Source organism: Carcharhinus amblyrhynchos, chromosome 21, assembly GCF_965287045.1.
Source record: "Carcharhinus amblyrhynchos chromosome 21, sCarAmb.v2.hapA, whole genome shotgun sequence".
NCBI classification, from domain to species: Eukaryota; Metazoa; Chordata; class Chondrichthyes; order Carcharhiniformes; family Carcharhinidae; genus Carcharhinus; species Carcharhinus amblyrhynchos.
Genome location: NC_137344.1, coordinates 5,777,700 through 5,796,779, shown reverse-complemented (window position 1 = coordinate 5,796,779; position 19,080 = coordinate 5,777,700). Strand labels below are relative to the sequence as shown.

The 19,080-nt window shown below is 43.4% G+C and overlaps 1 protein-coding gene across 2 annotated transcripts in view; it reads left to right on the top strand.

The window, feature by feature from the left end:
* The window catches only part of cep112 (centrosomal protein 112), a 468,252-nt gene that overhangs the window by 199,026 nt on the left and 250,146 nt on the right, over positions 1-19,080 (top strand). For both annotated transcript variants that reach the window (XM_080209170.1, XM_080209169.1), the window contains one exon: positions 10,819-10,898. In XM_080209170.1, the coding sequence (XP_080065296.1) occupies positions 10,819-10,898 (80 nt within the window). The remainder of the gene's footprint in view (positions 1-10,818; positions 10,899-19,080) is intronic.

Below are 19,080 nucleotides of genomic sequence, written 5' to 3'. Positions count from 1 at the left end.
AAATGGATTTACTGCTTCACTGGAAGGAATCTTTAGGACTTGTAAATTCACACATGACTTTAACCAAGAAGTAAATGCTGTGAATAATTTGCAGTTTAATTGATGGGTATTTGTTTTGTTGTGTTTTAACAGACTTACCAAAAGCAAAAAAGAATGGGTGGGGAACATGATTCAGTATTACAATATGAATTCCACATAGATGCATCATTGTGCCTTCAGTCAATCATATGGCAAAACACATGAATGTTTCACATTTGAACCTACATTAAAAGTCCACCTGTCTTGTAGAGGCCCACTCGTAACAGTACCAGAGATAAGAACATAAGAAATAGGAACAGGAGTAGGCCATCTAGCCCCTCGAGCCTGCCTCACCATTCAATAAGATCATGGCTGATCTGAAGTGGCTCAGTTCCACTTTCCCGCTTTCTCCCCATAACCCTTAATCCCCTTGCCTACCAAAAACCTATCTACCCACGTCTTAAATATATTTAGCGAGGTAGCCTCCACCACTTCAACGGGCACAGAATTCCAGAGATTCACCACCCTTTGAGTGAAGAAGTTCCTCCTCAACTCTGTTCTAAACTGCCCCCCTCTTGTCTTGAGGCTGTGCCCTCTAGTCCTGCTGTCCTTTCTGAGCGGGAAGAACCTCTCCACCTCTACCCTATCCATCCCCTTCATCATCTTATACGTCTCAATAAGATCCCCCCTCATCCTTCTAAACTCCAACGAGTACAAGCCCAGTCTATTCAGCCTCTCTTCATAGTTCAACCCCCTCAACTCCAGTATCAGCCTAGTGAACCTCCTCTGCACTCCCTCCAAGGCCAAAGTATCCTTGCGCAAGTGCGGCGACCAAAACTGCGCACAGTACTCCAGCTGCGGCCTCACCAGTGCCCTGTACAGTTGCAGCAAGACCTCCCTACTTTTATATTCAATCCCCCTCGCTATGAAGGCCAGCATGCCATTTGCCTTCCTGATCACCTGCTGCACCTGTAGGCTGGGTTTTTGCGACTCATGCACAAGGACCCCCAGGTCCCTCTGCGCCGTAGCATGCTGCAGCTTTTCGCCCTTTAAATAGTAATCCCTCCGACTATTATTCCTGCCAAAGTGGATAACCTCACACTTGCCAACATTGTATTCCATCTGCTAGGTCCTCGCCCACTCGCTCAGCCTATCTAGATCCCTCTGCAGACTTTCTACACCCTCCGCACAATTTGCTTTTCTACTTATCTTTGTGTCATCAGCAAATTTCGACACCCTACACTCAGCTCCCTCCTCCAGATCGTCTATATAAATGGTAAATAGCTGAGGCCCCAGCACCGATCCCTGCGGCACTCCACTAGTTACCAACCACCACCAATCACCAACAGATGATTCCTGTGGACAGATTTAATGCAGTTCAAGACTAGGAAAAATAATAATTTAAAGTGAGGAGGATGGCCTCTACGCTGTTGAAAAAGTGGACATCAGGACTCACTAGAAATAAGTGTGACCACGTTGATCACCACAGGATTAGATTGGATCACATCGAGCAACATTGGGTCCATTTGAAGCATTGTTGTCAGATGGTAAAATAGATAACAAAGCTTCCCGAGTGCTCGCTATTACAGCTATAGAGTTTGTAAGTGTAGCTACTAGGCCATTATAGATTGGAAGATGAAATTACCCATGTTTAGAGTTACCACACTCAAGTGTTAGTTTAACATTTTTCTTGCAAGGAAAGACAGATAAATTAGAGAATACTACAGTGCAGAAGAGGCCCTTTGGCCCATTGAGTCTGCATCAACGCATGAAATGCCCTGCCCTGCCCACCTAATCCCACTTGCCAGCACTTGGCCCACAGCTTTGAATATTATGGCATGCCAAGTACTCATCCAGGTACTTTTTAAAGGATGTGAGGCATTCTGCCTCCACCACCCTCCCAGGCAATGCATTCCAGACCATCACCACCCTCTGGGTAAAAATGTTTTTCCTCGAATTCCCCCAAATCTCCCACCCCTCACCTTTAACGTGTCCGCTCAGAACTGACCCTTCAACTAAGGGGAACAGCTGCTCCCTATCCACCCTGTCCATGCCCCTTATAATCTTGAACACTTCAATCAGGTCGCCCTCCTGGTCTTTTCTGCGCCAATGAAAACAACTCAAGTCTATTCAACTTCTCTTCATAACTTAGATGTTCCATCCCAGGCAGCATCTTGGTAAACCTCCTCTGCACCCATTCCAGCGTGTTCCCATCCTTCCTATAAGGTGGCGACCAGAATTGCACACAATTTTCCAGCTGCGGCCTCACCAAAGTTCTATATAACTTCATAATGACCTCTCTGCCTTTGTAATCAATACCCCAATTGATAAAGGTGCCGTATGCCTTTTTCATCACCCTATTTACCTGCCTTTCCACCCTCAGAGATCTATGGACAAACACACCAAGGTCCCTTTGTTCTTCAGAACTTCCCAATGATGGACCTTTCATAGTATACTTCCTTGTCAAATTACTCCTTCAAAAGTATATCACCTCACACTTTTCAGAGTTAAATTCCATCTGCTGCTTAACTGCACATTTGATCATCTGGACTAGATCTTCCAGTAAGCCAAGATACTCAACCTCACTGTTAACCAGCCGGCTAAACTTTGTGTCATTGGCAAACTTATTGACCCTACCTCCCACATAGTCATCTATGTCATTTATATAAATGAGGAACTATAGGGTGATGTAGGGATGCCGGCGTTGGACTGGGGTATCTCACAACATCAGCTTAAAATCCAACAGGTTTATTTGTAGCAAACGCCACTTGCTTTCGGAACTGGCTGTTCCTTCGTCAGGTGGGTGGAGTTCTGATCACAAACAGGGCATATAAAGACACAAACTCAATTTACATGAATAATGATTGGAATATGAGTCTTTACAGCTAATCAAATCTAAAAGGTATAGACAATGTGAGTGGAGAGAGCATTAAGCACAGGTTAAAAAGATGTGTATTGTTTCCAGACAGGAAAGTTTAGTGAGATTTTGCAAGTCCAGGCACATTATGGGGGTTACAGATAGTGTAACATGAACGCAAGAACGGTTGAGGCCGTCCTCATGTGTGTGGAACTTGGCTATCAGTCTCTGCTCAGCGACTCGGCGCTGTCATGTGTTGTGAAGGCCGCCTTGGAGAATGCTTATCCGAAGATCAGAGGCCGAATGCCCATACCGCTGGAGTGTTCTCCAACAGGAAGAGAACAGCCTTGCCTGGTGATTGTCGAGCGGTGTTCATTCATCTGTTGTCATAGCGTCTGCATGGTCTCCCCAGTGTACGATGCCTTTGGACATCCTTTCCTGCAGCGTATCAGGTAGACAACATTGGCTGAGTTGCAACAGTATGTACTGTGTACCTGATGGATTGTGTTCTCACATGAGATAATGGCATCCGTGTCGATGATCCAGCACGTGTTGCAGAGGTTGCTGTGGCAGAGTTGTGAGGTGCCGTGGTCACTGTTCTGAAGGCTGGATAGTTTGCTGCGGACAATGGTCTGTTTGAGGTTGTGCAGTTGTTTGAAGGCAAGAAGTGGGAGTGTGGGGATGGCCTTGGCGAGATGTTCGTCTTCATCAATGGCATGTCAAAGGCTCCGGAGAAGATATCATAGTCTCTCCGCTCTGGGGAAGTACTGGACGACGAAGGGTACTCTGTCCACTGTGTCCCATGTTTGTCTTCTGAGGAGGTTGGTGCGGTTTTTGGCTGTGGCGCGTTGGAACTGTCAATTGATGAGTCAAGCATCATATCCTGTTCTTATGAGAGCATCTGGAGGTGTCTGTTGCGATCCTCCTCATCTGGGCAGATCCTGTGTATACAGAGGGCTTGTCCTTAGGGGATGGCTTCTTTAACATGTTTAGGGTGGAAGCTGGAGAAGTGGAGCATCGTGAGGTTACCTGTGGGCTTGTGGTACAGTGAGGTGCTGAGGTGACTGTCCTTAATGGAGATCCGTGTGTCCAAGAATGTAACCAGTTCCGGAGAGTAGTCCATATTGGGTCTGATAATGGGATGGAACTTGTTGATGTCATCATATAGTTGTTTCAGTGATTGTTCACCGTGAGTTCAAAGGGAGTCCAAAGCTTTTGTCACGACACTACGGACTTCCTACAAAAACTCAGCATGCATGGAGCAGTTGAACCTGGAGCACTCCTCGTCACAATGGATGTCTCGGCACTCTACACCAGCATCCCCCACAACGATGGCATTGCAGCAACTGCCTCAGTACTCAACACCGACAACTGTCAGTTTCCAGATGCAATTATATAACTCATCCACTTCATCCTAGACCACAGTATCTTCACCTTCAACAACCAGTTCTTCATCCAGATGCACGGAACAGCCATGGGGACTAAATACACACCTCAATATGCCAATGTGTTCATGCACAGGTTCAAACAAGACTTCTTCACCGCACAGGGCCTTCAACCAATGCTGTACACTAGATACATCGATGACATTTTCTTCCTTTGGACTCATGGTGAACAAACACTGAAACAACTGTATGATATTAAAAGTTCCATCGCACCATCAGACTCACCATGGACTACTTTCTGGAATCAGTTACATTCTTGGACACATGCATCTCCATCAAGGACGGTCACCTCAGCACCTCACTGTACCGCAAGCCCACAGATAACCTCACGACGCTCCACTTCTCCAGCTTCCACCCTAAACACGTTAAAGAAGCCATCTCCGACGGACAAGCCTTCTGTACACACAGGATCTGCTCAGATGAGGAGGATCGCAACAGACACCTCCAGACGCTGAAATGTGCCCTCATAAGAACAGGACATGACACTTGATTCATCAATCAGCAGTTCCAACGCGCCGCCACGAGAAACTGCACTGACCTTCTCAGAAGACAAACACGGGACACGGTGGACAGAGTACCCTTCGTCGTCCAGTACTTCCCCGGAGTGGAGAGGCTATGACATCTTCTCTGGAGCCTTCAACATGTCATTGATGGAGACAAAAATCTCGCCAAGGCCATCCCTTTGCTCCCACCACTTGCCTTCAAACCACCACATAACCTCAAACGCACCATTTCCACAGCAAACGACCCAGCCTTCAGGAGAACAGTGACCACGGCACCTCACAACCCTGCCACAGCAACCTTTGCAAGACATGCTGGATCATCGACACGGATGCCATCATCTTACATGAGAACACCATCCACCAGGTTGACAGTACATACTCTTGCAACTTAGCCAACGTTGTCTACCTGATATGCTGCAGGAAAGGATGTCCTGAGGTATGCTACATTGGGGAGACCAAGCAGATGCTACAACAACGGATGAATGAACATTGCTCGACAATCACCAGGCAAGACTGTTCTCTTCCTGTTGGGGAACACTTCGGTGGTCACGGGCATTTGGATAAGCATTCTCCAAGGTGGCCCTCATGACACACGACGACGCAAAGTCGCTGAGCAGAGACTGATAGTCAAGTTCCGCACACATGAGAATGGCCTCAACTGGAATCTTGGGTTCAGGTCACACTATCTGTAACCCCCACAACGTGCCTGGACTTGGAAAATTTCACTAACTTTCCTGTCTGGAAACAATACACATCTTTTTACCCTGTGCTTAATGGTTTCTCCACTCACATTGTCTATACCTTTAAGATTTGATTAGCTATAAAGACTCACATTCCCATCATTATTCATGTAAGTTGAGTTTGTGTCTTTATATGCCCTGTTTGTGATCAGAACTCCCACCCACTTGACGAAGGAACAGTCAGTCACAAAAGCTGGTGGCGTTTGCTACAAATAAACCTGTTGGGCTTTAACTTGGTGTTGTGAGACTTCTTACTGAACTATAGGGTGCCCAGCATGGACCCCTGTGGTATAACACTGGTCACTGGCCTCAATGTAATGAACGAAACAAGACCAATTTCTTTAACATGAGCCAAAGCAAAACATTGCAGATGCTGGAGATCTGAATTAGAAGCAAAAAATGCTGGGAAAACTCTGCAACTCTGAAGAAGTCGTACAGACTTGAAACATTAGCTCTGTTTCTCTCTCCGCAGATGCTACCAGACCGGCTGAATTTTTGTAGCACTTCCTGTTATGTAAAGTTTATTTATTAGTCACAAGTAAGGCTTACATTAACATTGCAACTAAGTTGCTGTGAAATTCCCCTAGTTCCAACGTTCGGTGCCTGCTTGGGACAATGCACCTCACCAGCATATCTTTCAGACCGTGGGAGGAAACTGGAACACCCGGAGGAAACTCACGCAGACACCAGGAGAACGCGCAAACTCCACACAGACAGTGACCCAAGCCAGGATCAAATCCAGGTCCCTGGTGCTGTGAAGCAGCAGTGTTAACCACTGTGCCACCATGCTGCCCATATGTAAAGTGAGAATTGAAGGGCAGAGATCAAAAAAAATGCAGCACAAATGCAAGGGATCCAAAGACAAACAATGAAGGCAGAATTGCTGTGGTGCAAGATGAAACTGACATCTATCTTGCCTAGGTGCATCGTGTAGTTAAAATCTTAGTACTCTCCCTAGTGCTTATTACCAAAACTGAAGAATTAGTCATTAATTTAATTGCTGTTTGCAGCTTTATTTGTCCATGTAACTTGTGCAATTCAGACATTTAATATATGTAAATATATGAGATGCTTGTGAAGGCCCAAGTTAACTGCCAGTGGCACTCAGCACATTTCACGGGATTCCCTCCTGGTTTGAACCTGCACAGAATTGTGAGAGTTGACAAGCATAATCAGATTAGAACTGTTGACATGGCAATTTGCCAAAAAAAGACATACTTGCATTTGTGTAGTGCCTTTTATGACCACAGGCCATCCCAAAACTTTTTGCCACCGCCGATCAAGTACTTTTGAAGTGCAGTTACTATTGTCATGTGGAAAATGGTTAAAGGCTGACACAAAACTGACCAAACTTAACAAGAATGGGAATTAAGGACAGGAAATGTGCACTCTGATTTGTTGAAATAAATATAAACAAATAGAAGTAGGTCATTTGAATTGCTTCTCAAATTTTGTTTCCTCTTTTTCTTAGAGGCGATAAAATGAACATTAAAGTTTATTTATTAGTCATAAGTGGGCTTACATTAACGCTGCAATGAAGTTATTGTGAAAATCCCCTAGAAATCCAAACAGGAACAAGAGTGTACACTTGAGGAAAAATTGTCATTTCTAATGGAAAGTTAAAGTAAAGTTTATTTATTACTGTCACAAGTAAGGCTTACATGAAGTTACTGTGAAATTCCCCTAGTCGCCACAGTCTGGCGCCTGTTCGGGTCAATGCATCTAACCAGCACATCTTTCAGAATGTGGGAGGAAGCGGAGAACGCAAAGGAAACCCATGCAGACACAGGGAGAACATACAGACTCCACACAGTCAGTAACCCAAGCTGGGATTCGAACCCAGGTCCCTGGTGCTATGAGACAGCAGTGCTAACCACTGTGCTACTGTGCCGCCCCACGTGACTTGTATCTGGGGGATTTATAGGTTAATGATAGTTATTTGATCAATACTGGTCTGATGCCTGATATTGGTAATCCAATCACTGCAGGAGTTGAAATGAATGCAGATAGTGGGTGTCTGTATGTAGAGAACATGGAATTGAGTTTTCACTTTCTGTTCCATTATCATTGGCGCAGTTGACCATACTGTATACTTATTCTTTCTTTGTGAATAAGTGAAAGGTTTAATAAGTTCAGAGGTATACACCTCCCAAGAACAACAGGATAGGGTTGAGTCCCTGTAGGAACACCAACGCTAAAAAATTATTTGCCTCCAAACACACCAGCCAGTGAAATAAATCATAGTGAATGTGTAATTGCATCACTTGTGGACGATGATTTGTGATACCAATCATTTCAGACTTCTTAAAAAAGTAAAATGTTCACTGTGGGTGGGATTTTACATCCTCGCTCATCCCGAAAGTATAAAATCCCGCCCGAGGTCAATGGACCTTCCCGTTGTCCGCCCCTTGCCCATTCCGATTCTTGTGGCGGGCAGGACAGTAAAATTCCAGCCTGTATGTTCATTTTGGAAGCAGTATCCTTTCAACCATATTGTTTAAAAAAAAAGTGGCAGGAAAATTATTTTCCTGTATAATGAAACACCTTAAATTAACCAGTTGCAATTGGTTCTGATTGCTGTTTGTGTGGCATTAAATAGAATGTTTCATTGAGACTAAATGGGATGGCATCAGTAACTGCTATCAGCCACCAACTGTGGATGGTGCAACGTAAAGAATTCTATATGTGCACAGCACACCTGCTTTGTGCTGATGACCTGCTGCTTTCCATCCCAATAAAGCTGTAAAAGACTAGCAACCATGCACAGGCTGTAGGACCCTGCAATTAGAACAGCTGCAAGAATCCCTTTTATGCCTTCAGGGACTGGGAAATGATGGCCAGTGTTTTCTCTAACGTGTGTTTGCTGGAAGTACCACAAGGCATGGGAGGACCTCTAATTTTCACTAATGTAATAAACAAGAGTCATTGAAAGGGAGATGAAAGAACAGCTTGACGATTTGAGTTTTTGAAATATTAGTGCTGCGCTAGCTATGCATATAAGCCACTGATTAACATTGTAGTGGGTGCAGTGTTCGTAATAACAGGAGCACTAAAACTTGAAATACTGCCTTTAAAACTGTCAGTGCAGTACGAAATAAATATAAAACCTAGTAATTTACAATTAATTTATTTTATGGGGAATGTTTCCTTTCCTTTTATCCACTTGGATCTCTAACCACCATCTATGTCCCAAGAGGGTGTATCAACTACTTGGCCTATGAGCCAACTACTTGGACGCAATTTGGAATGTTTTGGGAAGCAGACCCTTCCACCTCTGCTTCTTACCTTTCCAGAACAGCACAATGGATACCGGGAGCTAAACAATACGAAGGATTTCAGAAATAACCCCAGCTATCACCACTCCACCATCAATATCTATAGTCCTTTTTTAAAGAAACTTTTAAAATTCTGACCAGACCAGGGATTTTCAGACTCAGATGATCATTGAAAGCATGTCTTTATTATTTCCACCTGCTGGTTCCATTTTTTTCAGCAACTTTCCAGGCTAGTGAAATCTGCCCATGGTCAATAAAACCTTTGCTTCCTTTTTCTCCACTAGCTTTTCATCCCCCCGATCCTCACATTAAAGAAATGAATTTAATTATGGCATAAACAGTCAATAAGCAGCTACATTGATTAACGTAGGATAACAAACGAATCCCAGGAATATAGTGCTACTGAGGACAGAGACATAAGCCAGTATAACATTAGTCATGAAATTCATAGAAGTTATTCCATGGCTGCTTCCTCACTAGACAATCACCAGGCAGGAGTGTTCTCTTCCTATTGGGGAACACTTCAGCGGTCACGGGCGTTCAGCCTTTGATCTCCAGGTAAGCATTCTCCAAGGTGCCCTTCACAACACATGACAATGCAGAGTCACTGAGCAGAGATTGATAGTCAAGTTCTGCACACATGAGGGCAGCCTCAACCGGGATTTTGGGTTCATGTCACACTATCTGCAACCCCCACGACTTGCCTGGGCCTGCAAAATCTCACTAACTGTCCTGTCAAGATGATACACATCTCTTTAACCTGTGCTTGGCCCATTCTCCACTCACACTGCCTTTACCTTTAAGACTTGATTACCTGTAAAGGCTCACATTCCAACCATTATTTTGTAAGTTGAGTTTGTGTCTTTACATGCCCTGTTTGTGAACAGGACTCCCACTTACCTGACAAAGGAGCAGCAGTCTGAAAGCTAGTGGCTTTTACTACCAAATAAACCTGTTGGACTTTAACCTGGTGTTGTGAAACTTCTTACTTGTTTACCCCAGTCCAACACCGGATTCTCCACATGATGCTTCCTCACTAACAGTTCAATCACTTGTATTTGGATCCAAAAGAAAAACTGCTGGAAAACCTCTGCAGGTCTGGCAGCATCGGTAAGGAGAGAAAAGAGCTCACATTTCAAGTCCAGATGACTCTTTGTCAAAGCTAAAAGGCTTAAAAAGTGGGAGATATTTATACAGTAGGTGAGGGAATGAAAGATGATTCATAGCCACAAAAACAAAAAGAAAGGCTGTTCATGGCACCCTATGGAGAGGATAGAAGGTGTGAAAGGCCAAAGGGCAGAGAAACTGAAATCAGAGGGTAAACTGTGATGGGTGAAGATGTGGGGGGGAGGGGGGAAATTAGTGGGAGAGAGGGAAAATTGAGAAAAAGGAGGAAAAAGGGAAGCAAAGGGGGAGAAATGGTAAGGAAGAGGCGGAAAGAGCTGGGGGTTAGTTTTAAAGTGTGTTTAACTGTGGACCCCACTCTCTGTGTGTGAGGGAAATATGCTGATTTGGAACTAGTTAGGTGGAATCCTTCATGATTTTCAGGCATCCTACTCGTTTGTTCTTATAAACGATGTGACGACAAAAGGGATGCAGGCAGAAACAGTGTCTCCCTGCACCAACCCTCTCCCAAGTAAGAATTTTTCTTCCCTGTCAGAAGGAATAGAAAGAGGTTTGAGCCTAAATTGCTCCCTCTGCTCCCTGTGCGATTGAAATATGCCCCAGAGCAGACAGAATATCAAGGCTCCATTTGTTTTATTCAAGAGCATGACCGTGATTCAGCAATGTGTCTACCAGCAGAGATTTATTTTATCCACCAAGCTGTTGACTGTACTTACAGAATATTTGATTTATTCACAGCAATAAAAGTTTTTCCCTTGCTATCAAGTATTTTAAAGTGATAATATAACAATTGATTTTGCTCCTACTGCAAAACGTATCCAACAAATTAATCATTTATTTTTCATTTTATTTCAGATTCATGCCTTGCAGACTGAGAGAGATGAGGAGAAAACCGATGCAGAAAAACAAATTCGGAAGTTGGAAGAAGCCTTTCGGTAAAGATAACCTTTTTTGCTTTATTTTGAAAATAATTCATTTCAATTTTCAGTTTGGCCGAGTGAGTGAAGCCTCTAACTATTGACGTTGGTCATTCTGGGTTCAAACCCAATGCTAGAGGTCTGGGCATCGAATCTAGGTTATCATTTTTAGTGCATTATTGATTATTGGATGGATTAATGCAGTATTGTAGAATGGAATCACAGAATCCCTACAGTGCAGAAGGAGGCCTTTTGACACATTGAGCTGCAATGACAACAATCCCATCCAGGCCCTGTCCTCTTAACCCAACGTAGTTAACCTGACGCTACAGGCCAATTTACTATGGCCAATCCATCTAACCCAGCCATCTTTGGACTGTGGGGGGAAACCGGAGCACCTGGGGGAAACCAACACAAATGTGGGAAGAATACACAAACTCCACACAGACAGTGACCTGAGGCTGGAATTGAACCCAGGTCCCTGGCGCTGTGAACAGCAGTGCTAACTGCTGCTGCCGTTTCCCAGTGTGATCCTATTCTAATGCCTTGGACTTTGTATGTTCACAGAGTGAAAATCTGAAAGTTGTTGAGTATGATGAAACAGTAGGGGATTTCCAAAAAAAATTTTTGGAAATCCCAACCTATTCACAGGCCTTTTCTGCAATAGTAATTGGGCCTCAGGCAGCAGTCCATTAGGCCACGTTCACAGACTAACAAAACACAAGCATTTAAAGAGACCTTGCCCTTTAACGAATCAAACTGAGCTTCATATTGCTGGTTCAGAGCTCATGACCCTAAAGTGTATCTTATGACCATGACTCCCAGTTTGAGAACTCCTGTATTAATGATTTAAACTGAGATCATGTGCAAATTCTGGTGATATTAAAGATCTTGTGATGGCAATTGTGAAAGAGCAGAAGTTTTTCCAGAGTCAGGAAAGCTTCCCTTCAAGTGCGGAAGTAGGGCGGCACGGTGGCACAGTGCTTAGCGCTGCTGCTCACAACACTAGGGACCCAGGTTCAATAACGGCCTTGAATGACTGTGTGGAGTTTGCATGTTCTCCCTGTGTCTGTGTGGAATTCCTGCAGGTGCTGCAGTTTCCTCCCACACTCAAAGGATGTGTCGGTTACGTGGATTACCCATGGTAATTGCATGGGGTTATGAGGATAAGGCAGAGGGAAGGGTGTAGGTGGGATGCTTTTTCGGGGAGTTGGTGCAGACATGAAGGGCTGAATGGACTCCTGCTGCATGTAAGGATTCTGAGTACCAATATTGTCACTTCATCTACTATAATCATTTGTATGAGTTTGCTGTGTGAAATGGCTGCCGTAGATGTCCATTTTATAACTAACTGCACTCAAAATAATTCATTACATTAGAAGCACTGAGCGACATCTGCAAGGAATGTAAGATGATATTTATGAATTCAGTTTTTCCCACAAGCATGATTTCTGGATCAATTCTGAAAGGCCTTTGCCTATCTGTAATCCAAAGCCACAATGCTAGAAATACTTGGTAGATCCAGCAGCATCTGTGAAGCAAGAAACAGAGTTAATGCTTCAGGTTGATAACCTTACATTAGAAAGGCTTTTGCCTAGCTATATTTTGTTTGCTGTAGAGAATACTTGTTAAGAAGGGCTTGTTTTCTTAGACACGGTTGGTGGGAGACTATTAGACTGTGGGCAGCGGAAAGTCCCAAATGGAATCCAGGAAGGCTTAGCCTTGTATGTCACAGCTTACTAGCTTTCCCGCCATTCAAATTTTCACACGTTTTGGGTAAACTATTATTTAGCGACAGCTTTTATGAAGAACATTGTAACTGCTCAAAAAGGAGAAAATTTTGCCTAATTGGAAACTGGTATAGAATGTATGGAAGAGAGTATATAATAGTTTGGAAATAGGGATGTGTATATATAGCTGGGTTAGTTCAGTATTTGAGGAAAGGTCTGTAAACACTTGGAAAAGAAAGAAAAATCAAACTTTAAACTTTGCAACTTAAGTAATTTATTGGTAATTGTGTGGTTTTATTTTATTGTAAGGTTTATTGGTAATAATAAAGCTTATCAGAAGTTGTATGGATTATTAATTATAAATTAATTATTTAAAATTAATTACTTCTTCATTGTTTTCTTCTGATTTTATAGAAACATAGAAAAACTACAGCTCAATACAGGCCCTTCGGCCCACAAAGTTGTGCCGAACATGTCCCTGCCTTAGAGATTACTAGGCTTACCTATAACCCTCTATCTTACTAAGTTCCATGTACTTATCTAAAAGTCTCTTAAAAGACCCTATCGAATTTGCCTCCACTACCGTTGCCGGCAGCCCATTCCACACACCCACCACTCTCTGAGTGAAAAAATTACCCCGACATCTCCTCTGTATCTACTCCCCAGCACCTTAAACCTGTGTCCTCTTGTGGCAACCATTTCAGCCCCGGGAAAAAGCCTCTGACTATCCACTCGATCAATACCTCTCAACATCTTATACACCTCTATCAGGTCGAATGGGATGCTGGCCTTCATCGCGAGGGGGATTGAATATAAAAGTAGGAAGGTCTTGCTGCGGCTGTATAGGGCATTGATGAGGCCGCAGCTGGAGTACTGTGTGCAGTTTTGGGCGCCGTACTTACGCAAGGATATTTTAGCCTTGGAGGGAGTGCAGAGGAGGTTTACTAGGCTGATGCCGGAGTTGAGGGGGTTGAGCTATGAGGAGAGGCTGAATAAATTAGGCTTGTACTCGTTAGAGTTTAGAAGAATGAGGGGAGATCTCATTGAGACGTATAAGATGATGAATGGGATGGATAGGATAGAGGTGGAGAGACTCTTCCCGCTCAGAAAGGATAGTAGGACTAGGGGGCACAGCCTCAAGATAAAGGGGGGGTGGTTTAGAACAGAGTTGAGGAGGAACTTCTTCACTCAAAGGGTGGTGAATCTCTGGAATTCTCTGCCCGTTGAAGTGGTGGAGGCTGCCTCGCTAAATATTTTTAAGACGCGGGTTGATGGGTTTTTGATGAGAGAGGGGATTAAGGGTTATGGGGAGAGGGCGGGAATGTGGAACTGAGCCACGACAGATCAGCCATGATCTTATTGAATGGCGGGGCAGGCTCGAAGGGCTAGTTGGCCTACTCCTGCTCCTATTTCTTATGTTGTTATGTCACCCCTCTCCCTTCATCTCTCCAAGGAGAAAAGGCTGAGCTCCCTCAACCTGTCCTTATAAGGCATGCTGCCCAATCCAGGCAACATCCTTGTAAATCTCCTCTGCACCCATTCTATGGCTTCCACATCCTTCCTGTAATGAGGCGACCAGAACTGAGCACAGTACTCCAAGTGGGGTCTGACCAGGGTCCTATATAGTTGCAACATTATCTCTCGACTCCTAAACTCAATTCCTCGATTTTAGTGCAGTAAATAAGTAATTTGAGGCATGGCAGGGCTGCTCACACCTGTTGAGTGCACCTCCAGTCCACATGGGGTCTCCAGGACACTACCCATGTCCTGGATAACTTTGTGTGCAGAAAGTGTCACCAAAGACAAAAACATTAGCACAGCATCTTGGAACTTGAGGAGCACCTAGTGTCACTGAGCTGCATTAGCATGGATGAGAGCTACGTGGATAGCATAATATAGAAGGTGGTCACCCTGCAACTTAGGAATGTGGAGGCAGAAAGGGGCTGAGTGGCCACCAGACAGACAGGAAAGTCAAACAGGTACCGCAGCAGTGGGGCATCCCACTTCCTAACAGGTATTTGGTTCTGAATACCAGTAGAGGAAAGGCTTCCTCCGGAGACAGCAGCTAGAGTCATGACCAGAGTGCCATGTGTGGCTCAGTTGCACAGAGCAGGAGGAGAAAAGACAGGCACGCAATATTGGTAGGGGATTTGGGGAACAGACAGATGCTTCTGTTGTCACAGAAGTGATTCTAGGATGGTATGTTACAAATGTCATGGATAGCACCAAGCTAGAGAGCATTCTAATAGGGGAGAATGCATGGCCAGAGATTGTAGAACACACTGGGGCCAACAATATTGGCAGGAAAAGGGATGACGCCCTGTCGGCTGGGTTTAGCGAGTTGGGGAAAGAGATTAATGAGCAGGAGCTCAAATGTCATAACCTCTGGATTAACCCTAACCCAAAGCCATCTGCTATTGAGTATAGAAATCGAAAAGTACATCAGATCAATGTGCAGCTGGGAAGATGGTGCAGAAGAGAGAGCTTCAGGTTTCTGGGGCATTGAGACTGTTTCTAGAGAAGGTGGAATGTGTATGAGCCGGACAGGCTACATCTGAACAGGACTGGGACAAACATCCTGTAGGGAGAGTTGCTAGTGCTATTGGGGAGGGTTTAATCAGGTAGGATAAATTCAGAGCAGAGAGGGCAAGATAGAAAATTAGTAAGACAGAAGAAGCAAAAGTTCAAAGGTGTCCAGCACAGTTGGCAGTGTTAAAAAGGATATATTTAAATACAATCAAAACCAATGAGCTGAGGGCACAGATAAACACATGGTAGCACGATTTCATTGTTATAACAGAAACTTAGCTTAAAGAGGAGCAATATTAGCTGCTCAACATCCCTGAATATCAGGTGTTCAAACAGTGTAGGCAGGAAACTAAAAGTAGTGGGCATAATTAGTTAGGTCAAAGAAAAGTAAGGAGAAATTTCTTCACCCAGTGGGTGGTGAATGTGTGGAATTCACTGCTGCATAATGTATTTGAGGCCAAAATGTTGTCTGATTTCAAGAAGAAATTAGATTTGGTCTAGGAGCTAATGAGATCAAGGGATTATGGAGGAGTAGGGGATATCAGGATAATGAAATCAGTGATCAAAATGAATGATGGAGCAGGTTCAAAGGGCCAAATGGCCTACTTCTAGCTTCTGTGTATCTGTGAATCAATTACAGCTGTGTGGAGGGATTTTATACTGAATGAATCAACAAATGAGTCATTCTGGGTTGAATTCAGAGATAAAAATGGGACAGCCACACTACTAGCTGTGTACTATAGACCCAAATTGTGAGAGAGAGATAGAAGAATAAGAGCAAAAACATGAGAGTACTAATATCAATTGGAATACAAACAGTGTGAAGGGTACAAAGTTATCAAATTACTGTTAGGAGAACTTTTTTAGCTAGAACATAACAAGCCCAACAGGAGAATGCGCATTTCAAGATTTAGCCTTTGGACATGAAACTGGGCAAGTGGATGAAGTCACCTTTTTGATGGTGACCTTTTTCGTGATAAAACCCATAACATGGTTAGATTTAGCATAATTAAGGAAAAGAATAAAGAAAGAGCAGGAGCAAAAATTCTGAATTAGTGAAAGACAAATTTTACAAAGCTGAGAGATGATCTGGCGAGAGTGGATTGGTTACAGCTCCTTGAAGGGAATTCAGTGACAGGCCAGTGCCAGGTATTCAAAAGTGAGATTCTATAGGCACACTAAAGACAGGTCCCCCCAAAAATAAAGAGTGAAATTTGGAATGTCTTGGTTATTTAAAAGCGCTGAGGGTAAAGTAAAGCAGAAAAAAAGCTTATGGCAATCACAAAAAAATTATGTTAGAAAGCCAGGAGGAGGATAGAAAATATTTACCCCAAGGCTCTGTAGTCATCACCTTCCAAACCCACAACCTCTACCATCTAGAAGGATAAGGGCAGCTAATACCTGGGAACAGCAACACCTATAGGTTTTCCTCCAAGTCGCTCACCATCCCGACTTGGAACTATCTCGCTCGTTACTTTGCTGTCTGTCTTTGGGTCAAAATCTTGGAACTCCTTACTAGCCCTGAGCGCACCTACACCTCAGGGGTCCAGTGGTTCAAGAAAGCAGCTCACCACCATCTTCTGAAGGACAGTTAGGAATGTACAATAAATGCTGACCTAGCAAGTGATGCCCACATCCTGTCAATGAACAAAATAAATGCAAGGGTGAATAAAAATGTGGTCAGGAAAGCAAAAAGGGTATATGGTCTTATCAGTATATTAAGAAAAGGAGGGTAACCAAGGAAAGAGTAGGACCTATCAGGGATGTTCAAGGTAACTTTTGTATTGATGCAGAAGATGTGGGAAGGGTTCTTCATTTCTAGTTTCTAACATTCTAGTTAGAGGAGGAGTGTGAAATGTTTGATACTATAGCATAATGAGAGAGGAAGTACTGGCAGGACTGACATTTGAGAAGGTGGATAAATTACCAGGGCCAGATGGATTGTATCTCAGGCTGTTAAAGGAATCCAGGGAGGAAATAGCAGATGCCCTGGGGATCATTTTTCAATCACCACTACATACAGGCAAGGTACCAAAAGATTGGAAGTCTGCAAACATTGTACCATTGTTTAAAAGGGGTACAAGGGTGCCAAGGAGGCAAGGAACTTTCTTGTACCTTTTCAGAAATCATCTCGCATTACCTGAACTGCAACAGCAGGTGACTGTGGAGCCAGCAGCTGGCTGTGAATAAAGCAAAGTTTTGGAACCCAAAATAAACAAGTCTTGCAAAAAGAATCGGAAGAATTTGAATGGAAGATTCAAGCTTGAAAATGCATGAGACACTAAAGTCATCAATAAGCCAACAGTTCAAGATCTGTCCAAATTACATTTTGTGGTGTGTCTCCAAAGTACACAAAGAGACTATAGAGCAGAAGAAAATGGTTGGACACTTGGAAGACAACTTGGAAAAACATTACATTTCCAAGGAAATATGAGATGAAGAATCAAGAACCTAGAGTGGCAAGAGAAAGTAGGAATTCCTACAAAAGATCATGAGGAATCCCAAAAGCAATTAGCAGAAGCATAATTACAGAATGTGAGCTTGAATGATTGCTTGACATAATTCTACTCCTGCCAGTTCAGCAAATCAAGTTTCACATATGAAAAATGCATTTGATGAGAAAAAAATGAGAACTAATGAGAACAGTGGAATATCTCTCACAGGAAGTAGTTCACTTGAGGAGGATTTGAGTTGCTTAGGTGATGAACTTGTAGAATCAAATTCAATAAAAATGGATCCTCAGTTACAATTCGATGAACCTCAAGCATCAGAAATCTCTAGATCTGTGGTAAGTATGATGCAAAATGCTGAGAGCAGGAGAATAAATTGCTGATGAATCAGAACAGTTGATTGAAAGCATAATTAACAATCAAAACTGATGAACTTCTTGAGCTTCAACCCAGCATGAAGAATGAATTTCCCAAGTTGGAAGAACAGCTCCAGAATTTGAAAGCAGGAAAGGTGAGTTCTATGCAACAGATTGAAGATCTAACAAATAAATTGCAAGAGCCTGAGGTCCAGCCAATAACCAAGGAAGAAAGATTCCAAAATGAGTGAATGTCCATGTTAACATAGAAGATAGGAGCAGAAGGAGGCCATTCGGCCCTTCGAACCTACTCTGCCATTCATCATGGATCGTCCAACGCAACAGCCTAATCCTGGTTTTTTCCCATAACCTTTGATCCCGTTCATCCCAAGTGCTATATCCAGCCACCTCTTGAATACATTCAATGTTTGGGATCAACTACTTCCTGTGATAATGAATTCCACAGGCTCACCATTCTTTGGGTGAAGAAATGTCCCCTCACCACCATCCTATCTGTGGACTGTGACTCCTGGTTCTGGACTCCCTTACCATTGGGAACAACCTCCCTGCATCTACCCCTATCCAGTCCTGTTAGAATTTTATGAGATCCCCCCTCATTTGTCTGAACTCCAGCGAAAACAATCCTAACCTAGTCAATCTCTCCTCATACACCAGTCCCACCATTCCCGGAATCAGCCTGGTAAACCTATGAGACGTTGTTAAACTTGCAGAATAGGTAACTCTGAAACAAAAGCAACTCAACTGAGTTGAACTAAAACGTTCATAAGCTTGAAAAAAACTGGAAAAAGCTAAAATTGTGAAACAAGTAGGAATGAAGGTTCCACCATTGAAACGAGAACTTCTATATGCATCGCACACGACCTGCACTAAGGAATCAGTTTAGTGTTGGACAGAGCTGAGTATACAAGCAAGCATGGAGACAGCTCCTAGCTTGAACACTTCATTTATATACGTACATAGTTCTTGTAGTTAATAAATGCATATAGTTACCCTATTTAAGACTATGAACACTTCATTAATGAATATGAAACAACATTCAGACCTACATCAAGGGCCTAGACAAGTGAAGGCAGCTGCCATTGGTGACATGATTAAAATTGAAATGCACAAAATG